Source organism: Arvicanthis niloticus, chromosome 2 (assembly GCF_011762505.2).
Source record: "Arvicanthis niloticus isolate mArvNil1 chromosome 2, mArvNil1.pat.X, whole genome shotgun sequence".
In the NCBI taxonomy this organism is placed as follows: domain Eukaryota; kingdom Metazoa; phylum Chordata; class Mammalia; order Rodentia; family Muridae; genus Arvicanthis; species Arvicanthis niloticus.
Genome location: NC_047659.1, coordinates 92,719,636 through 92,738,759, shown reverse-complemented (window position 1 = coordinate 92,738,759; position 19,124 = coordinate 92,719,636). Strand labels below are relative to the sequence as shown.

The window sequence follows — 19,124 nt, the reverse complement described above, 5'->3', positions numbered from 1 at the left end:
TTATGTGTTAAATAATTCAAAGTAGCATAGAGAGAAGGTTAAAAAGCAAAGCCCAGTATAGAAATAACTCCCAATGCCTACTATATCTTCCAGCCTTCAATTTGTGCTCAGAGGGCAGTGACTCTCAGCCTATGGCAATGGTACCTTTCTCTGGGGCTGGAGAGATGGCTCAATAGTTAAGAGCACTTACTAGTATGGTTCCCAGAACCCATATGATGGATGGTTCACAACCATCCATAACTCCAGCTCCATGGGACCAAATGCCTTCTTCTGACCTCAGCAGGCATCAGGCCCACTCATGGTACACATCCATAGGCAAAAGACTCATACATGTAAGTCTCAAACACAAAAGGCTTTCCTTTTTTTTTTTTGACACCAAGGTCTTATGTAGCCCAAACTGACCTTGAATTCACTATGTAGCAAAATGACCTTAAATTTCTGATCCCCCTGCCTCCACTTCCCAGGTAAGGAGATTACAGGCACATACCACACTTCACCAGTTTATGTAGTCCTGGGAATCAAACCCAATCAAAGCCAGGGGCTCCTGCTTATCAGGCAAGTACTCTACCAACTGAGCCACATTACCAGCCCTAAAATAGTGTCTTTCCTGTTCACTGTTCTATACACACACAAAAAGAATTTTAAGAACATACTGTGAGCAATTATATACCAACAAACCACATAACCTAGAAGAAAAGGACAAACTTCCAGGAACATAACTTGCCAAGACTAACCCTAAAGAATTAAAAAATATAAATTCACTGATAGCTGGTTAAGGGGACTCAAATACATATACACTAAGAAAGGAGAGGCAGGAAGAGAGATATAAGAATAACTTTCCAAAGTATTAGTTTTTCTTTCTCTGTTTGAACCAGGATTTCACTCTGTAGCTCAGTCACACTTCAACTCTAACAGTCTTCCTGCCTTAACCTCCCAAGTGCTGAGATTACCTGGGCTGCACCTCCATACCCAGCTTTCTTAATAAACACAGACACAAGTATCTTCAACCTGGGGGTGTAGCTCACTTGATAGAGTGCTTATGTATCATACACAAAGCCCTGGATTCAGTCTCCTGCACCTCATAAACAAGGCATGATTGACACTCACTTAAAATCAAAACTGAGAAGATGGAGGCAGGAAGATTGGGAGTTCAAGGTCATCCTCAGGTACAAAGCAAGTTACAGGCCAACCTAAGGATAAACAGACTCCTCAAAAAAATAAAATAAAAAAATATTAGTAAATCAAATTCATAGCATACTAAAGAACTATACACTGTGGTCAAGTGGAGACAAGACTGGCCCACCATAACAACACAACCAATATAATATACCATGCTAAATTAACAAAGTGAAGGACAGGTGCATGATCATCACAACTGATGCTGAGGCGAATCTGACAAAATCTGCATCCCTTCATGATGCAGTCACTCAACAAACTGGGAGCAGAGGGAGACAAGCCCAATACAATGAAGACCACATGAGAGAGGCCCACAAGGCATGAGACTGATGACCTGAAACCTTTCCCTCTGGGATCAGAGTAAGAAGGTAAGGATGTCCTCACACCACTTATATGAACGTGGCTATCAGCTATCAAAGCTTGATCATTTAGACAGGGAGGGAGGAGGGAGAAAGGAAAGAAGAGGGAAAAGGGGGGAAAAAAGGAAAACTCTGCAGACGACTTGATCACGTTCATAAGAATTTAAAAAAAGCAGATCTCTGAGTTTAAGGCCAAACTGATCATGGTAGCATGGGCACACTTGTAATCTCAGTGGTATAGGAGATGGAGACAGGGACCCTTGTGGCTCAATGGCCAGCCAGCCTAGCCAAGACTGTGAGCCCCAGGTGCCACTCAGTCTCAAAAACTAAAGTGGCAGCTCTCGCAGCATAACACCTAAAATTGCTCTCGGATTTCCATATGGGTGCAGACAGACAGACACAGAGACACAGATACAGACACACACTCATACAGTACATTTTTAAATGTAGGATATAAATATCAACGAACATAAAAACCCTATACATAATATACATATAACTATAAAAAAATAATTGCTACAACACATTCAGTTAACACATCCAAAAACAAAATTAAGAAAAGAGGCCCCACCAACCAGGCATGATGGTGGGCACCTACCATCACAGCACCAGGGAAGGTGAGTAGATCTAGCCTGGGCTACAGAGAGACTGAGTGAGTGAGGGATATATGCTTTAGAAATAATCCTAACCTAGGACATGAAAGACTTGTATACAAAAAGACACAAAACACCATTAAAAGAAATGGGGGCCAAGGAACCACATAAAATACCAGAAATTGCCTGTAACCCCAGCACTGGGAGGAGGGAACAGGAATAACTAGGGTCTTGCTGGCCCACCATTCTAGCCAAAACAGTGTGCTCCGAGTCAATGTTCTCATCACACACGTGGCACTGCGTACACCAAAATTAAGACAGGAGCTGGATGTGGGACCTCGGCATCTGGAACCAGAGGCAGGAGGAGCTCGGAGATCTGAGACCAGCATGATCTACATTGCAAGTTCCAAGCCAGCCTGCCTCTAAGATAGATAGATGGATGGATGGATGGATGGATGGATGGATGGATGGATGGATGGATAGATAAGATGATGAACAATATTCAGACCCTGCCAATCAATCAATCAGTCAATCAATCAGAAAGAGGAAGATAGTCAACATCGGTATCTGGCCTCCAAACATGCAAACATAGTAGCACACACAAAAAACAAAGCAATAATATAAAGGGAAAGACATCCTGTGTTTATGGCTTAGAACTTAATATTAAAATAATCATACTACCCAAGGGAATCTACAAATTCAGTGCAATCAAAATATTATGTTTTTTGCAGAAATAGAAACAAAAATCTTAAGATTCATACCAAAATTCAAAAGCCCCTAAATAGCCAAAAATAATATGAAGAAAATAACATGAACCTGATACTTCATGACTTCAGATGCTTCAGCCTGACAACTGAACCTTAGTCCCCAGGACCCATGATGGAGAGGAAAATCTCCTGAAAGTCGTTCTAACCTACACACACGGCACTGCATACACCAACCTGCCTGTACACACACAATAATAAAAACTGAAATGTAACCAGTTGTTGGTGGTACATGCCTCTAATCTAAACACTCAAGAGGCAGAGGTAGGCTGAACTCTGAATTCAAGGCCAGCCTGGTCTAGAGGGTAAGTTCCAAGACACACAGGAAAACTCAGTCTTGAACAACCAAATAAATAATAAAGTGTGAATTTAAAAATCCCAAGAAACTGTACAGCATTAAAAAAACTGAACAGAAAAAAAAAAAAAACTGCTCGGATTTTAATAAACAAATTATGCCTGTTTACAATAAAGGGGGGGAGGGGGAGGCATGGGATGTTCTATGCCCTGATTGTGACGATTTACACTCGGAATTGCATTGCATGCAGGAATTTCAGCTAATTTAAAATAACATCAGGAAAAGCCAGTTATTTGTATAAAGTAACAATAACTTGTTTTTAGTAAAATGATTTCTCACAGTTCTGTTTTTGCAACAAGGTCATTAGCCTAGTGTCTCTGAACTCATACTCGTGTTAATCCAATGTTTTCGTGTAAGTTGGATGTTGACAATGAAAATGAAAACCACCTGGCAATGAAGAGACATTATGATAGTCCCACTCAAACAAACAAACAAAAGACAAGTCATCTGGAGACATTTCTCCAAAGATAAACATAAAATCTTACTGCATCCCAGGCCATCCTCCTGCCTCCACCCAACAGTGCTGAGGGCACATGAGTATCTGCCTCGCTCTTCTTAAACGTTTGCTGGAATTTGAACTCAGATCCTCATGCTTATGCAATCCTATGGCCTCTCTCTTACATTTGTCCTTTTGGGATCTGTCCACTATTAGCTCACTAACTGACTGGAAGGTTGTCTGTGGGCTTTCTGCTTTCATCTTTTGTGTACAATTTTTATGGTTATTTAGTTTTTATATTCTAGACATAAACCCTGCCTGGCAGAGTTTTCTCTCTTGCAGGCATTTTTAATTTCAAGTAATCACATCTGTCAATTCTCAGAGCTGAGGCAGGTGCTTTATAGCCACTATCTAGAGAGCTTCAGGTCTGTGGTTTATTCCAGCACAGCCTTTAATCCCAGCACTCAGGAGACAGATGCAGGCAGATCTCTATGAATTTAAGGCCAGCCTGGTCTACATATACAGTTCCAAGCCACCCAGGGCTAGATAAAATTATCAACAGATAGACAGAATGAAAATAAGACATGACCTCACTTCCATGTAGAATTTAAAAGGAAAAGCAAAGAACCATTAACAAAGGCTGGTAGTAGAGGGCAGGGGAGACGCTCATGAAAGACTGCAAACTTTCAGAGAGCAAGAAGATTCAGGAGATCTATTCTAGAACAAGAGTTAATAATAGGTTTTATTTTTAATTTTGTAAAGACTTATTTTTACTTGTATAATGTGTCAGTATAAGAGTATTCTATGTGTGTGCAGTGAGTACATTAAAGGCCAGCTGGAGTTACAGGCAGTTGTGAGTTGCCTGAGAGCCACCAATAGGAGTGGAACTCCAGGTCATCACACTTGCCCAACAAATGTTTCCCCCTCGAACCATCTCACCAGCCCAACAACAAGTCTTTAAAAATCAGAGTAGATTTTAAATGTACTCATTCGAGAACAAAAAGGAAAAGGAGGGCTGGAGAGATGGCTCAGCAGTTAAGAGATAAGACTGCTCTTCCAGAGGTCCTGAGTTCAATTCCCAGCAACCACATGGTGGCTCACAACCATCTGTAATGGGGTCTGATGCCCTCTTCTGGTGTGTCTGAAGACAGCAACCGTGTACTCATATAAATAAAATAAATAAATCTTTTTAAAAATAGGGAACGGAATGTGAGGTAATGGATGCTAAACAGATCAGTTTAGCCATTCTCTAATATATGCATATTTCAAAACATGCTGTATACATCATACATATTTTTAATTTGTTAGTAAGTTAAATAAGAGCTCTGGGCATGGTGGCACACACCTTTAATCTCAGCGCTCAGGAGGCACAGACAGAGGATGTCAGTGAGTTCAAGGCTATCTTGGTCTACACAGGAAACTCCAGAAGAACTAGTGAGACCCTGTCTCAAATCAAAAACAAAAGAAACTGATAAACTAAAACATAGTATCTAAAAAATAAAAGGAATGGGCAAAAGCTATGAGAAAGGAAACAAATATGCTTAAAAAGCAGCCTCTGAAACCTGACACTGACAAAGCCACACCACAGAACTTCAAAACCGATGAAACAATGTCTGGAGAGAAACATGGAGTGTGGGATAAAGTTCCATAAAGTAGTGGGTTCAAGAAGAGGCGACCAGAAACAAGAGGCAGAAAGGTTCGGAGGTGCCAGGCGGTGGTGGCGCACGCCTTTAGTCCCAGCACTTGAGAGGCAGAGGCAGGCAGATTTCTGAGTTCGAGGCCAGCCTGGTCTACAGAGTGAGTTCCAGGACAGCCAGGGCTACACAGAGAAACCCTGTCTCGAAAAACCAAAAAAAAAAAAAAAAAAAAAAAAAAAGAAAGGTTCGGAGGCCACAGAAGCCCAGAATAAACAGGCACATGAAGAAGCTGCAGTCTTCTTTAATAAGGAACACAGTGTAAGTCAAGTACAGTAAGTCCTTAGCTTTGACTGAACCTCAGAGAGCACATGCCGACCAAGAGTCAATCAGCCCACTGAGACCTAAAAGCAAGAGCTCCTCTGGACAGGACTGGAAATCAGCTCCCAGCACAACACAAGTCCACGACTATAGGTTCCCCTTGGCTACCATGCGCCTTCTATGTACTGCTGCTGCTCACAGAAATCCAGTACCTTGGGCATTCTGTGCACGGAGACCTACCTGATGGTACTGAGGAGAGGAAGCTGGGAAGATATGGAGCTGCTGTCAAAGACCCTGCAAAATAAACACTGAAAACAATTAGTCATGTTGTTTAGATTCTCGAGATTTTCTGAAATAGTGTAAGTGTGTTTAAGATACTTATGGTTCACAATAGGAAATATAGTTGTTACTTTATATGGGATCAGATTCTAACCTCAGATGCCATCTTTAACAATAAATACATGGACTCCTATAAAATTCAAACTGTATCATAAGCTTAGGGTGAAAATATCTAAACACTATCACTTAAAATCCCAGAACTTAGGAGACAAAGGCACTCAGATCTCTGAGTTCAAGGCCAGCCTGGTCTACAGAATGAATTCCAGGACTACACAAAGAAACTCTGCCCACCACGGCCCCTACCCGCAAAAGTATCTCACTATGTATGCCTAGAACTGTCAATTCCTACATGGCCTCCTGAGAGCTGTAATCACAGGTAGGTACTACCACACCAGCTTAGCATGTACAATGACAATCTTGCAATAAAACTATATTCAGATTCACAAATAAGCAACATACATGTGGAAGGAAACAGCACACTTTTATACCTGCATGCAGGTATAAAAAGCAATCTTCCTCTGACTCTCTGTGATAGCCAGCAAGTAGAGGGACCCAGAATCCTCTACTAAGTAAGTATCATGGTAGAAAGAAGCCAACTTCTGTATCACATCTCCCCCCTCACCTAGCTGACACACAGCAATCAATCTGAGCTTGCCTGGTTTGATTATTACTTAATTACTAGAGGTTAATATAGTAAGATGAACTCTGAAGTACAAATGAATAAAAAGGGATTAAAAACTATGTGAGTGGAACCGGGGTACGAGCTGCTATGCCCTCATGATAAACACCCTGACTCCATCTCCCGAGAATGCTCACACACTTTGCTAGACACTGAGTCAGCACCCGAAGACCATGTGTTTACCATTTTTAAGCCAGACCCATGGGATATATTCAATAGATACTTGTTGAAGAAAAGAATTCCAACGCTTAAGAAGTTGCAAATCTGAAACAAGATTCAGTATTCTTGAAGGGAACAGAATTGTTTTCCCTTATAGGTACATTAACTGTTTTCACATCTTTTTTTCTGAGCTGTCAAGAAACTGGGACTACAAAGCCTCTTCGTGTTTAACTTGACCTTATTTTCTGTTTCTAAGTTCAACTGATTGAAATCAGTTTTGGGGAGGTTGCTATACAAAAGTACCAGAGCTAAAGCCCTAAAACATCTGTTAGTAGCTCATGCAGAAGTGTCATTTCCTCCCATCTCTATTTAACACACTCTTAAAGGAGATCCAGAACACACCTGTAATCCCAGTACTCAGGAAGCCAAAGCAGCAGGGTCACAAGTTCAAGGCCAACCTAGAATACAGTTAGACATTTGGGGGACAGGCGGGGAGGGAGGGAGGGAGGGAGGGAGACTATAAAACTGTAACGCTAGCAGTAGCAGTAAACTTAACCTCTAGTCTACAGACCATAGCTGCAGTCTCTACACTTGAGGCTCCCCTAGACACATGTTTTGGTCTTCTCAGTTTACCTGAGCTTACAGTCAGCACATGTGGTCACCACTCTGTTACCAGTAACGGGGGAGAAATACGCAGAGGCAATGCTCTTCGAGTGCTCAGTCAAGGAGATCAAAGGCTGGCTTCCCTTGGACTTCAGGAACCTGGCATCAAAAATATGAACGTCCCTGGGACAGGAAGAGAAATTATCAACACAGCCCATGTAGCGAGCCCATAAAGCAGAGCTAAGCCCAAGTCAGATGAGCAAAAGCCTGCTACATTAAGAATATTTAAGACAAAACCCTCTAATCTATAACTTTACAGATAGTGAATGGCATAGAAAAATAAGTAAAAGGAAAATTTCTAAGATACAGAAAGAAGTCCATGTTCCTGCCAGGCACAGAGATTATAACATGAGTGAAGTTACAGATCACACACAACTTTTCTGTTTAAGTTTTCTTCTCATAGAAAACACATGCAGTGCCAAAGGGACAGGTGTGAAGGGGTCAGGTGTGAAGGGGTCAGGTGTGAAGGGGTCAGGTGTGAAGGGATAGATGTGTACTTCTCCAACAGTTTCTATTTATTAAACCAAAAGATTTCCTTTAAAAAGCCATTACACTCAAAACATTTCTATCAGTGTGAATAAGAAAATTTACTTGGGTACTGTATGGCACAAAAGTCAGATGGGGATCAAGTGATATGCTCTTAATCCCAACACTTAGAAGGGAGAAGCATATGGATCTCCAATTTCCAGGCCTGTCAGGATTACATAGTGAGATTTCGTCTCAAGAAAAAAAAAAGGAAAGAGAGAAGTGAGAGAGACAGACAGAGAAAGACAGCCAAGGTTCTATGAAACTAAACCACGTACTTTGACATGAACAAGATTAAATCCTAACATTGTCTGCAGAGCACATCTCAAGCCTGGCCTAGTCACAAAACTATAATCCTTGAGAAGATGAAGCAGGAGGATCAGCAGATTTCAAAGCAGACTGAGACAGAAAGTAGGACCCTGTCTCAAAACACACAAACAGACAAACCTGTAAGAAAACAAGCATACCTCAATCCTGCTGTGATGAAATACTGTCTGGATAATGGGTGGACATGAACAGTTCTTATTTTTTCCGAAGTTGAACTAAAAAACTTCTCATAAGAAGTTCCAGGTGTCCGTCTATCTACCAGTGACAAATGTCCATCCCAGTGTCCCACTAGCAGACTGGAGGCATTGTCCAAGAAGTCAAAGGAAGACAGGCTGTTTGTCTCGTTTCTGTACACCTACAGGAGAGGCAGTGGTCCTTAAAACACTGAGGCTAGGAAGGAGGCTTGGCATGTCAATGCTGACAATTTGAGTTCAATCCCTAGAACCCACAGAAAAAGATGAGGGGGCACACATCTGTACCCCCAGCATGGCACCCCTACTAAGGCAGTGGGTGGAGAGGAGGCTCAGGCAGGCAGCCTGGCATGTCAGCACAGTAACACAAGCAGAAAGACTCTACCTGGAAAATGGGACAGCAACCACTGAGTTCCCAAAGTTGTCTTCATACCTCTACAAGAGCCTAGGCTGGCCTTGAACTCCTGAGCCTCCTACATTCTCTTCCCAAGTGCTGGGATTACAGAAAACATTCTTTTAGAGAAAACCAATGCTCATATCCCAAGTAAGGAAGTTGTGGAACACTTTACCAAATAATGTCATTCACCTGCTATCATCCACACAGCAAATGCAAAGCAAACTGAAAACAGAGGCTTGCGTGTATCAAGTGGCAATTCATATCAGGGCCACAAGCCAAGTCTCTTCAAACTGGAAAAACCCTCAGTCCCAAATCTCCCCCATGAAACTTAGCAGAAAAAGAACTGACTGTGAATTCTATAGAACTAAAATTATATCTTAATAGAAGTAGTTTTGCAACCAAGTGAAGTCTAAGACATATGACTGGATGTTCAATTGTAACTATTGTTGATAGAAGAATAAACGGATTAAAAAAGCTTTATCAAAATGTTTCATTTTCAAAGCTGGGCATAGTGGCTCACACCTCACTTGGGAGGCAGAAGCAAATGGATCTCTGTGAGTTCCAGGACAGTATAGTTCTACATAGTGAGTTCCAGGACAGGCAGGACTACACACTAAGACCCTATCTCAAAAACACCAAAATAAATTTTTAATTAATTTTTGTTTTATTCAATTCTGATTTCACTAAGAGGCCAGTTGTTTGCTACAATAATGTTTGTGATGGCAAACAGGTCTAGAAGTATAAGCCTGTAATCTTGGTACTTCAAAGACTGAGAAAAACCACACATCCAAGCCAACCTACACAACATGACAAGGCTTTGTCCAAAAAAAAAAAAAAAAAAAAAAAAACCCTAACACAAACATAAAGAGCTTTATTCTTTCAGTTAAAAAAAAGATAACTTTATTACTTATGTGTATAGGTATTTTCCTTGGATGGACTTAGGAAAAGAACATGCATACCTGGTGCCCAAGGTTGCAATAAGATTGCACTCGAACTCTTAGAGGTGGAGGTAAGGTGTTTCTGAGCCACAATGTTGAGTACTACAACCTAAACCTGGGTACTCTGGAAGAGCAGCTAGCATCCACTGAGCCATCTCTCCAGCCCTTGCATACCAATTTGTGATGTGGGTCCTAGGGATTGAACTCGGGTTGGCATGTAACCAAGCACTTTTACACGTGAACTATCTTTTAAAAATAGTTCATGCAAGGTTTGAATCTGAGGACTCAGAAAGGGAAAGACAGCTGAATCTCTGTGAGTTCAATGCCAGTATGGTCTACACAGTAAATTCGAGGATAGTCAGGACTACATAGAAAGAACCTGCCTCAAAAGGAAGACTAAGCACCTGGATTCCTCCAACTGTTCTTCTATTTTCCTTTTCCGCCCTGTTGGAAATCAGACACAGGGCTGCCTGCATGTTAGGCAAGCATTCTATCACGGAACTAAAACCTCAAATCGTCTCAGACAGCATATATTTCATCTTACTAGCATGGGTAAAACAGCCCAAGAAAAGGCCTTATCCTTAAGAGATGGTCTAAAAAAAACAAAAACCATCTGGTGTCTGTTTCTTGCCAAAACCATAATATCACCGATGTCAGTTGTCAGTTTGTTCCTTCGCCAGGTCAAATCCACTGTGTTAATGTCTTCCACATGTGTGCTAAAGCTGTGCTGGGAGGGGAGAGGTGGGCGTGTCCTAGGCTGGCAGAGCGTTTCCTGGATGCATAGATGCAAGCACAGTATAAACCAGTCAGTCAGCATGGTGCATACCTACATAACCAGAGGATTTGGGAGATGGCAGCAACGGGATCAAAAGTCCAAGGTTACTCTGGACTATGTAAGGAGTTCAGGCCAGAGAATATACGAGACTTCTTTAAAGCTGGGTTGTGGCTCAACAGTAGATCTCTTGTCTATCTAGCACACTCTTAGCTCTGGATGCAATCTCTAGCACAGAATGAATATCCTCAGAGCTTAAGCCTGGAAACACAACATCACTCTCACGAATAAAATTATTGTATAACAAGAATATGGTGGCTTGTTCCTGTACTACAATCCCAGACATCTGGGGCAGAGGCTGGAGGATCACCAGTCAGTTCAAGGCCAGCCTGGGCTTTAGTCAGACTCTACCTCAAAGCAAAACTCAAACAAACAAACAAACAAAACCCACAAATAATTTACCTATTCACAATAATTCAATTTAATTTTCATGACAACTCTGTAAGGAAGATACTAAGACTATTCCATTTCATAGCTGAAGGAAGCTAAGGCACAAAAGTTAAGAAACTCATGAAGGTCACACAACTAATAACAGAGACTTGATCTTAGTCCCTAAGCTGAACCACGTTTCTCTCAACAAGACTGACACAGCAATCACTCGGTAGCATGTAATAAATAACCCAGAATGTCCTCTGATGCCAGGTTGCAAATACATTAGCATTTACCTCTTCAAAAACAGCACTGGAAAAATCGCCACATCGCAGTGTGCCATCATAGCTCAGGGACAGTAGGTGGGCTGGGTTGGTGGGTGAGAAGGAAAGGCAGCTAACATGCCGACTGTGAGGATGGAAAACATATATCCCATCTTCACCCTGCTGGGTCTGGAAGAAAGTTGGGGGTGAGGGAGAGACACAACTAGAAAAAGTAGTGATGGTTGCTCTCTTGCTATCATTAAAGGATTCACATTGGAATTACACTGAGTCGGTACTCACTCTCACTGTGTTCACTCTCCCAGACAGGCAGCACCAGTAACCTTTTAGAAACGTGTGTGTGTGTGAATGTGTATGCAACAACATGCCCACATAGATGCCAGGATGTCTATCGCGCCCCCCTGGCGCTTTTGCGTCCGCGGAGAAATCACGAGACGCAGAGAACAGGTAGTTACTGTAAACGAGGCTTTTAATCTTTATCACCCACGTGGAGAAACGTGGAGAGACGCGGAAGGAAGGAAGGGAGAGAGAGAGAGAGAGAGAGAGAGAGAGAGAGAGAGAGAGAGAGAGAGAGAGACGGAGGCAGGCTGAGCTGAGGAAGGGGTCCCCGCTTAAGTGCAATCTAGAGTGACGTATTCACTTTTGATTGGCTGTTCGCTCACCACCCAATATGCCTCGGGATTGGCAGTGGCTAAGGCACGCCTATCTGCCTAGCAACTGCGCAGCTAAATGTTTACATCTGGCGAAACATGCGGCCAGGGCCAATCTTGGAAATGCAAACGTGTAGCCACTGAAACAGCAGCTCTCTACAAGGATGCACATGTATGAGTCAGAGGACACCCTGAGGAGTCGGTTCTCTCCTTCCACCATGTGAGTTCACTAGACAAGCATCTTTATCTTGGAGCATCTCACAGGACTGCAGCCAACAACTCTGTACTCTGTACTCAAATTCTTTGTTTCCAATATTCAGCTTAAAAATGCCCAGTCACATTAATTCCACATGTCCAGCTAGAGCCAAAAAACAGAACCAAAAAAAAAACAAAAAAAAAACAAAAAAAACAAAAACAAAAACAAAAAACCTTCTGCCAGCAGAGGGCTGGGAGAAGAGGATCACTTGAGCTGATTGGTGGTGGCAAGGGGAAGGTTAAAGCTGGTCCAGGCAACATGGCAACATACCGCCTCAAGGCCAGACTGATCTGGTCAACACTCATGAGTTTCCATTTAAAGTTACTTGGCATAAATAAAATAAGTGACTGTGGCTCAGTTGGTAGAGTAATTGCCCAGCATGCTGGAAGCTCTGGGAAGAGAAAGACTCTCAAGAGCCTGCCTGCATGTGCATGTTGATGTGAGTATCTGGAACAAATGGAAGCCAGAAGGTATTGGATCCCCTGGAACTGGAGTTACAGATGTTGTGAGCTGCCATGTGGATGCTGGGGATAGAACCTGAGTCCTCTGGAAGAACAGTAAGAGCTCTTAACAGCTGAGGCAATATCCAGGCCATGATCATCAATTCTGTTGCCAAGATTTTCATACATGCACACACATACACGTACACATACACACGTGAATGCATGCACACACACATACACATACTACACAGGCAAACACACACATACACATAAAAAATAAAACAAGCTAGAGAGATGACTCAGTAGCAAGAGCTCTTCCAGAGGGTCGTCTCACAATGTGTCTAGAGTGTCTGACACTCTAGTTCCAGGACATCCAACACCCTCTTCCCATTTCTGTGGGCACCAGGTATGGAATACAGTACACAGACATACATGCAAGGAAAAAATACCCACATATAAAATGTTATTAATTGAGAAATAAAAAAATGTTAAAAAAATTTTTTTTAACTGGGCTTGGCACACACCTTTAAACCCAACACTTGGGAAGCAGAGGCAGGCAGAGCTCTGTGATTTCAAAGCCAGCCTGCTCTATAGAACTGTCTTAAAAAAACAAAACAAACAAACAAAAAAAAAACTTAAAAGAATTTACCACAAATACGGAGAAAGACAACATTCAGATCCTATCAGACCCTATTTTGAACACTCAGACTTTTCATGTGGTTGTCACATATACACTTAATGTCTCCTGCCAGATAACCTATGTCCAGATGGCTAAAGATATTCAAGCTAAAAATGCTAAAGCTCTATACAACCATTTTAAATTCTACCAGATTTCTCAAATTTAAAATCATAAAGCACAAAACTACAAATCTCAAGTAACATTTATAAATAAATGTTCTAGGCTATTTCTTTTACACATTTCAGTCAGGCAGACTTTAAAACATTTCCAAAAGGTAGTACACTGACTTACCAAATCCCAAAGTCCAATTTGTCCAAACTTGGACCCAGCTGCTACCAAGGTTCTCACTTCTGATGGATGGAGGGCCACAGAGGAGATTGCTCCTTTGGTCACCTTACGAACAGTAGCTTCACTGATGACCATACCACTTAAATTGGCTTTGTAGCTACAAAAATTGGTAAGTTAAAAAGAAAAATAACCTCAATTGTCCGAGTAAGTAAAAAGTAACTCAAAAAAGAAGACATACAATCAGTAAATTCTGGCAAATGGCCAACTCCCAGATGAAAAATAAAACAAATTACTCAAGCTAATTATTTTTCAATCATAAAATTAATTGTGATCATTTTAATGATGACCTCAAACCTTTGGAGGCTACAGTTAAATCCGACATGCTTAGCCTGGAGACACAGCTCAGCAGAGGCATCCACAGAGCCTATGTACTCTCTGTACTTGCACAGCTAGTAACATGTACTACAAGTCCATACAAGAGTTTCAGAGAAAGATTTTACTGCAATGATTCAATAGTGGGTAGTAAAAACCAAAAGGATGTCCCCAATGTTTGGCTCATTAGTCCCATGCCTGGAAATCTAACAAATAGCCTATTATTATATATGCACTTACACACACATGCACAGACTAAACAGAAACTAACTGCAAACACCAAATAGGTAAGAGAAAGTGTGCTCCAGTAAATGTATACACACCCACGACAAAAGGGCACAGCATGAACTATATATGCATTAGAATTACATAGAACATACAGAAAGTATTTAAATAAAATGTGAATTCATTTATTCAGCACTGAGTATATACCATATGCCAAGCAATGTTAGGGTTGAGATGAACTCTGCCTTCATAAAGCTTCCATCCAGTGTCAGGCCTGGCCTATTGCTGAAGGTTATAATCTTAGCACCTTCAGAAGTGAAGACTACAAAGCCAAGGCCTGACTGCATGCAGGTTTTAATATTGATTTTCAACCTGACACAATTCAGAATCATTTGTGAAGAAGGCCATCTAAGATCCAATTGGCCTGGGGCATATCTGTGGAGAATGATCTTGACTGTGGTGGGAAAATCCGCCCACTGTGATTTGAACTATTCCCTGAGCAGGGAAGCCTGAATTGTGTAAGAGGAGAGAAAAGGCAGGGTATGATGATGTTCAATGTGGCCTGGACAACTTCATGGTATTTCACCTCAAAAATGTAAAACAGAGGGCAGGGGAGATGGCTTAGAGGTTAAGGGCAGTTGCTACTCTGCACCCACAAAGCAGCTTACAATCAGTTCTACGGGATTCAGTGTACTCTTCCGGCCTCTGTAGGCACCAGACACATGCGGTGTGTCCTTGTGTACAGGTGGGCAAAACATTCATACACAGAAGTATTCAAATACATAGAGCTGGGTGTGGTGACGAATACATTTAAACCCAGCAGGTAGAGCAGAGGGGAGGGAGGCAGATAGAACTCTTGAGTTTGAGGCCAGCCAGAATACACAATAAGTAAATAAGTAAAATAGGGGTAGAGACATAGTTCAGTGGCAGAGCACTTGCCTAGCACACTCAAGACTTTTTAATTCAATCCCTAACACTACAAAAAAAAAGGAAGCAAGCAAATCCTTGTCAGCATACAAATAGTAGGGATGATGTTTTCACTTCTTCCAAGGCTTCCTATAATAGTATTCATTACAGAGTTTATACGACAAGCATCTCAAAAAGTATAAAACAAAGGTCAAAAGTAAAACAAAGCCAAGGACTTTTCACTTACCTTTTAATACTAGATAGCCCCTTCTTGGTCTTTCCATTACTTGTCTGCAACATTAGAAGAGATCAAAGAACTGAGTTAATATAATACATGAACGTTCCTTAGTAGACGACCCTAAAAGCTGAAGCCCATCCCAAGTGATACCTGGCTCATCTCTGCCCAGGTCTTCAAAGAAGCTTTGAACAGTTTACTGCTGTCATCTTGATTTTCAGGAATCATTTCTAAGGGTCCAGGAGGTAACAAAGGCTATCAAAAAGAAAAGGCAAAACATGGTTTGTCCTAGAATGTAAACTGAGAAGGGCTAGGGGTTCAGTCCTCATTTTCACTACTTTTCTTTCAGCACCAAAAACTGTGGCACGCCATAGGCATTCAAAATGGTTGGGTGTCAAACAGTGAGTGCATCGTGGTACTCACCTGTAATCCCAGCACTCAGGAGGCTGAAGCAGGGGTCATGAGTTTCAGCCCAGGCCCAGTTACACAGTGATACCCTAGAAAAAAGTCTTTCTTCATGCCAAGGAAGGCCTGAGATGACTCTCATGTGGCAGAATGCTTGCCTTGTAAACCTGACACAAACCAGCTACTGTGGAGTTCACCTCCAACCCCAGCACCGGGAAGGTGAGAGCAAGATCAGAAACTCAGTCACCTTGAACTATTTGGACCGCAAGAGTTCGAGTTTTAAAAAAAACAAATGCTATGTCAAGGGATCCTCTTCTTTCATTTTGCATATGTGTGGTGTATGTCATGTGTGTTCACATGGGTGTGGATGGACAGGCACATAACGCATGTAAAAATATGTAGAAATCAGACAGTCTCTAGTGCTGGTGGTCCCACCTTCTATTTTGGTTTGAAACAGGTTCTCTCTACTGTTTGCTGCCCACCTCACAATGGAATGAAATCCACGGTGCCATACCCAGCTTCCTGTGGGTTCTGGGTACTCACATTTGTAAAGCAAGCACTTTACCCACGGAGCCAGCTCCTCAGCCCAACCCTTAGTTACTTACTAAATCCTTCATATGAAGAACTTTATAAATTCTATTTAATTTTGTCTTCTATAACATTGATACTTCCTTTTCTTTTTATTCTAGGGATGTTCTTACTCTCTATTCAGGCTAACCTGGAACTATGAAACTCAGCTCTCCTCAAACTTGTGACCATCCTCCTACATTAGCCTCCCAAACACTAGGATTACAAATCTGACCCACCATACCATTTTTTAAATGTGAAAACTGAAGCTCACAAAGAGCAAGTCATTTTTTTGCCCCAAACTCCAGAATTCCTGCAGAAAAACAGACTATTACCCAGAATTAACAACTCTAAAGTCTTGTTAAACCATATAATATCCAAGTATTAAATCAATATAATTGAAACAAAACAAAGATCCACTAGTGTAATTCCAAATACTTTACATCATTCTTCAGAATTTAATTAAGCTAAATGTACTTTACTTGTATTTCTTACATTTTCTTCTTCTACTAATGCTGGCTGTGTTGGAGATGCTGGTAATGAAACTCCCAAAGGGTCTACTTTCAACAACCGCATGGACCTTCGACATCCGATTTCAGTTTCTTTCTTCTTAGGCCTCTTTCTAAAAGAGTGGAGGAAATATTCATGTTTTTCCTCACTGAATAATAAAATGTATTTAGTAACTTTAATGAAATTTATTTTTATGTCTATATTTGTACCCTTCCCCCAGCAGGCCTGAGAGACCTTGCTTACCACACACAACAGACCAAGTGATAGGATCTCGGTGGAGTTACCTACCTTAGCTGCACAGAATACAGGAGCAGGCTTGCCTTGAGACATCTCAAGGCTGTGACCCAGAACGGATTATGGATTATCCCACCCATCTCCGGCTGAAACCAGGAGGGGTTTTGGGTTGGGCCTTCCCCTTTAAATTGAGAGCTGAACATTAAAACTTTGAGCCTTGATCAGAGAACTTTGTCTTGGCTTCATCTCTTCTCGCCCTCCGTCCCCTTTCATTCCCAGCCCCCCTTTCAGGTGAACCCAGTTGATTCATGGCCGCAGGCGGCTACATATATTGTGTGTGCCTGTGTCCAACAAAGCCAAGGCATCCAGTCATCTGGAACTGGAGCAACAGGTGCTAGTGAGTCACTGTTGTGAGCGCCAGGGACCAAGTCCAGGACACCAGAGAGGAACAATGTGTGCTCTTTTTTTTTTTTTTTTTTTTTTGGTTTTTCAAGACAGGGTTTCTCTGTGTAGCCCTGGCTGTCCTGGAACTCACTCTGTAGACCAGGCTGGCCTCGAACTCAGAAATCCGCCTGCCTCTGCCTCCCAAGTGCTGGGATTAAAGGCGTGTGCCACCACCGCCCTGCAAGAGATGCCTCTTAAGCTACTTCCATATACATTCCAAACTAATACATAGGATTGGAAATGTAGCTCAGTGGTACAACAGTTGCCCACAATACATGCAGTTCTGGATTTGATCACCAGCAATGTTTAAAACAAACAAAAAAAGGGTACCAGCATAGGTAATATTTTACACACTGCTCATACAACCCACATAGAAATCTATTTCCAGAGACTCCACACTCATCCAGAATTACTCAGACTTCAGAATCTTCAGAATACACACAGCTAGAGTGCAGCTCAGTGGGAAAAAAAAAAACAAACAAAAACAAAAAACCACTTGCCTATCACATGGCCCAACCCCCAGCAACCTCCCACAACAGAATTCTTACAGGATATTTGATTACTGTACATAGGAAACCTAACTACTAGCAAAATATACAAGCTTAGATAGACAATTAGCTTGTCAGATGCAGTTAGGTGTGTGTGCCTCTAAAAGCCTCCATAGATAAGAATGGTAAAGTTCCTAAAAAAGTTGCTTAGAAGTCTAAGACCATAGGAAAGGAAGTTGAAAGGCCTTGAGCTATCCCACCTTAAAGGAGAAATAGTTTACTTCTACTGACTTGGCTTGGAGTAACCCCCACCATGACAGTGATGTGGTTCAGCCTACTGAGCATGTGTGGGAGGAGCAACAGACTTTTTATAAGCAACCAGACCTTTGATATATCTCTCTCTCCCTTCCCCCTTCTTTCCCTCCTTCCCCACTTTTCTACCCTCTCTTCCCTCTGCCTCCTCTTTCCTTCCTATGAAAGGAGCTCAGGGTAAGAGACAGGGATTGTCTCTTTGTGGTTGCAGTAACAGCAGAGAAGTAGGCAGGACACACTTAAAACAGTGTTCTAGGAAAGAGAGCTAAGGAGCCCTCTAAATCTGACACACACAAGAGATTTCTCAAGAGGTAACAGTAGAGCTGTAGGATCATACTTCTAAATAGGTATTCTGTGTCTAGCTAAGAAAATAAAGTTACTTCACTGAGCTAGTAGGTTTTTACCTCAGTTTATATCTCCACCTCTTTATTGGTATAAAAGATAATTAAAACAGGCACAAAGAAGAGCTCTTCATCATGATGAAACACTGGCCATTAACGGTAGAATAAACCAAGACAACAGGTGCTGCAATTCCAGCACTAACACAGACCCAAGAGAATCACAAATCTGAGGCCAGTCTGGCCTTCACAGTGATATCCAGGCAAACCTGGGCTACACTGTGCGATTCCATCTCAGTGGGTGGTCACTTGCTGACCCACATAAAAAGCTGGATGTTAGAGCTGTAGACCTTTAAGGCCAGCATTAGACAGTGGAAACAGGAAGATGCCAAGAGCTAACTGACTAGTCTCCCTCAAAAGAGACAACTTCCAGT

The 19,124-nt window shown here is 41.9% G+C and overlaps 2 protein-coding genes across 8 annotated transcripts in view; one reads left to right on the top strand and one right to left on the bottom strand.

Annotated features, from left to right (window-relative positions):
• The window catches only part of Frmd5 (FERM domain containing 5), a 282,263-nt gene extending 265,145 nt beyond the window's left edge, over positions 1-17,118 (top strand). The window contains exon 15 of the mRNA XM_076929620.1: positions 17,095-17,118. Within this exon, the coding sequence (XP_076785735.1) occupies positions 17,095-17,103 (9 nt within the window). The 3' untranslated portion in view covers positions 17,104-17,118. The remainder of the gene's footprint in view (positions 1-17,094) is intronic.
• The window catches only part of Wdr76 (WD repeat domain 76), a 34,662-nt gene that overhangs the window by 2,567 nt on the left and 12,971 nt on the right, over positions 1-19,124 (bottom strand). For 5 of the 7 annotated variants that reach the window (XM_034494504.2, XM_076929615.1, XM_076929613.1 and 2 more), the window contains 8 exons: positions 16,860-16,986; positions 15,546-15,647; positions 15,405-15,448; positions 13,658-13,811; positions 11,354-11,509; positions 8,471-8,685; positions 7,449-7,601; positions 5,879-5,932 (listed from right to left, as the gene is read on the bottom strand). In XM_034494504.2, the coding sequence (XP_034350395.1) occupies positions 5,879-5,932; positions 7,449-7,601; positions 8,471-8,685; positions 11,354-11,509; positions 13,658-13,811; positions 15,405-15,448; positions 15,546-15,647; positions 16,860-16,986 (1,005 nt within the window). Of the gene's footprint in view, positions 1-5,878; positions 5,933-7,217; positions 7,274-7,448; positions 7,602-8,470; positions 8,686-11,353; positions 11,510-13,657; positions 13,812-15,404; positions 15,449-15,545; positions 15,648-16,859; positions 16,987-19,124 lie in introns of all 7 variants that reach the window. The other 2 variants (XR_013108769.1, XM_076929614.1) reach the window with 2 other exon arrangements.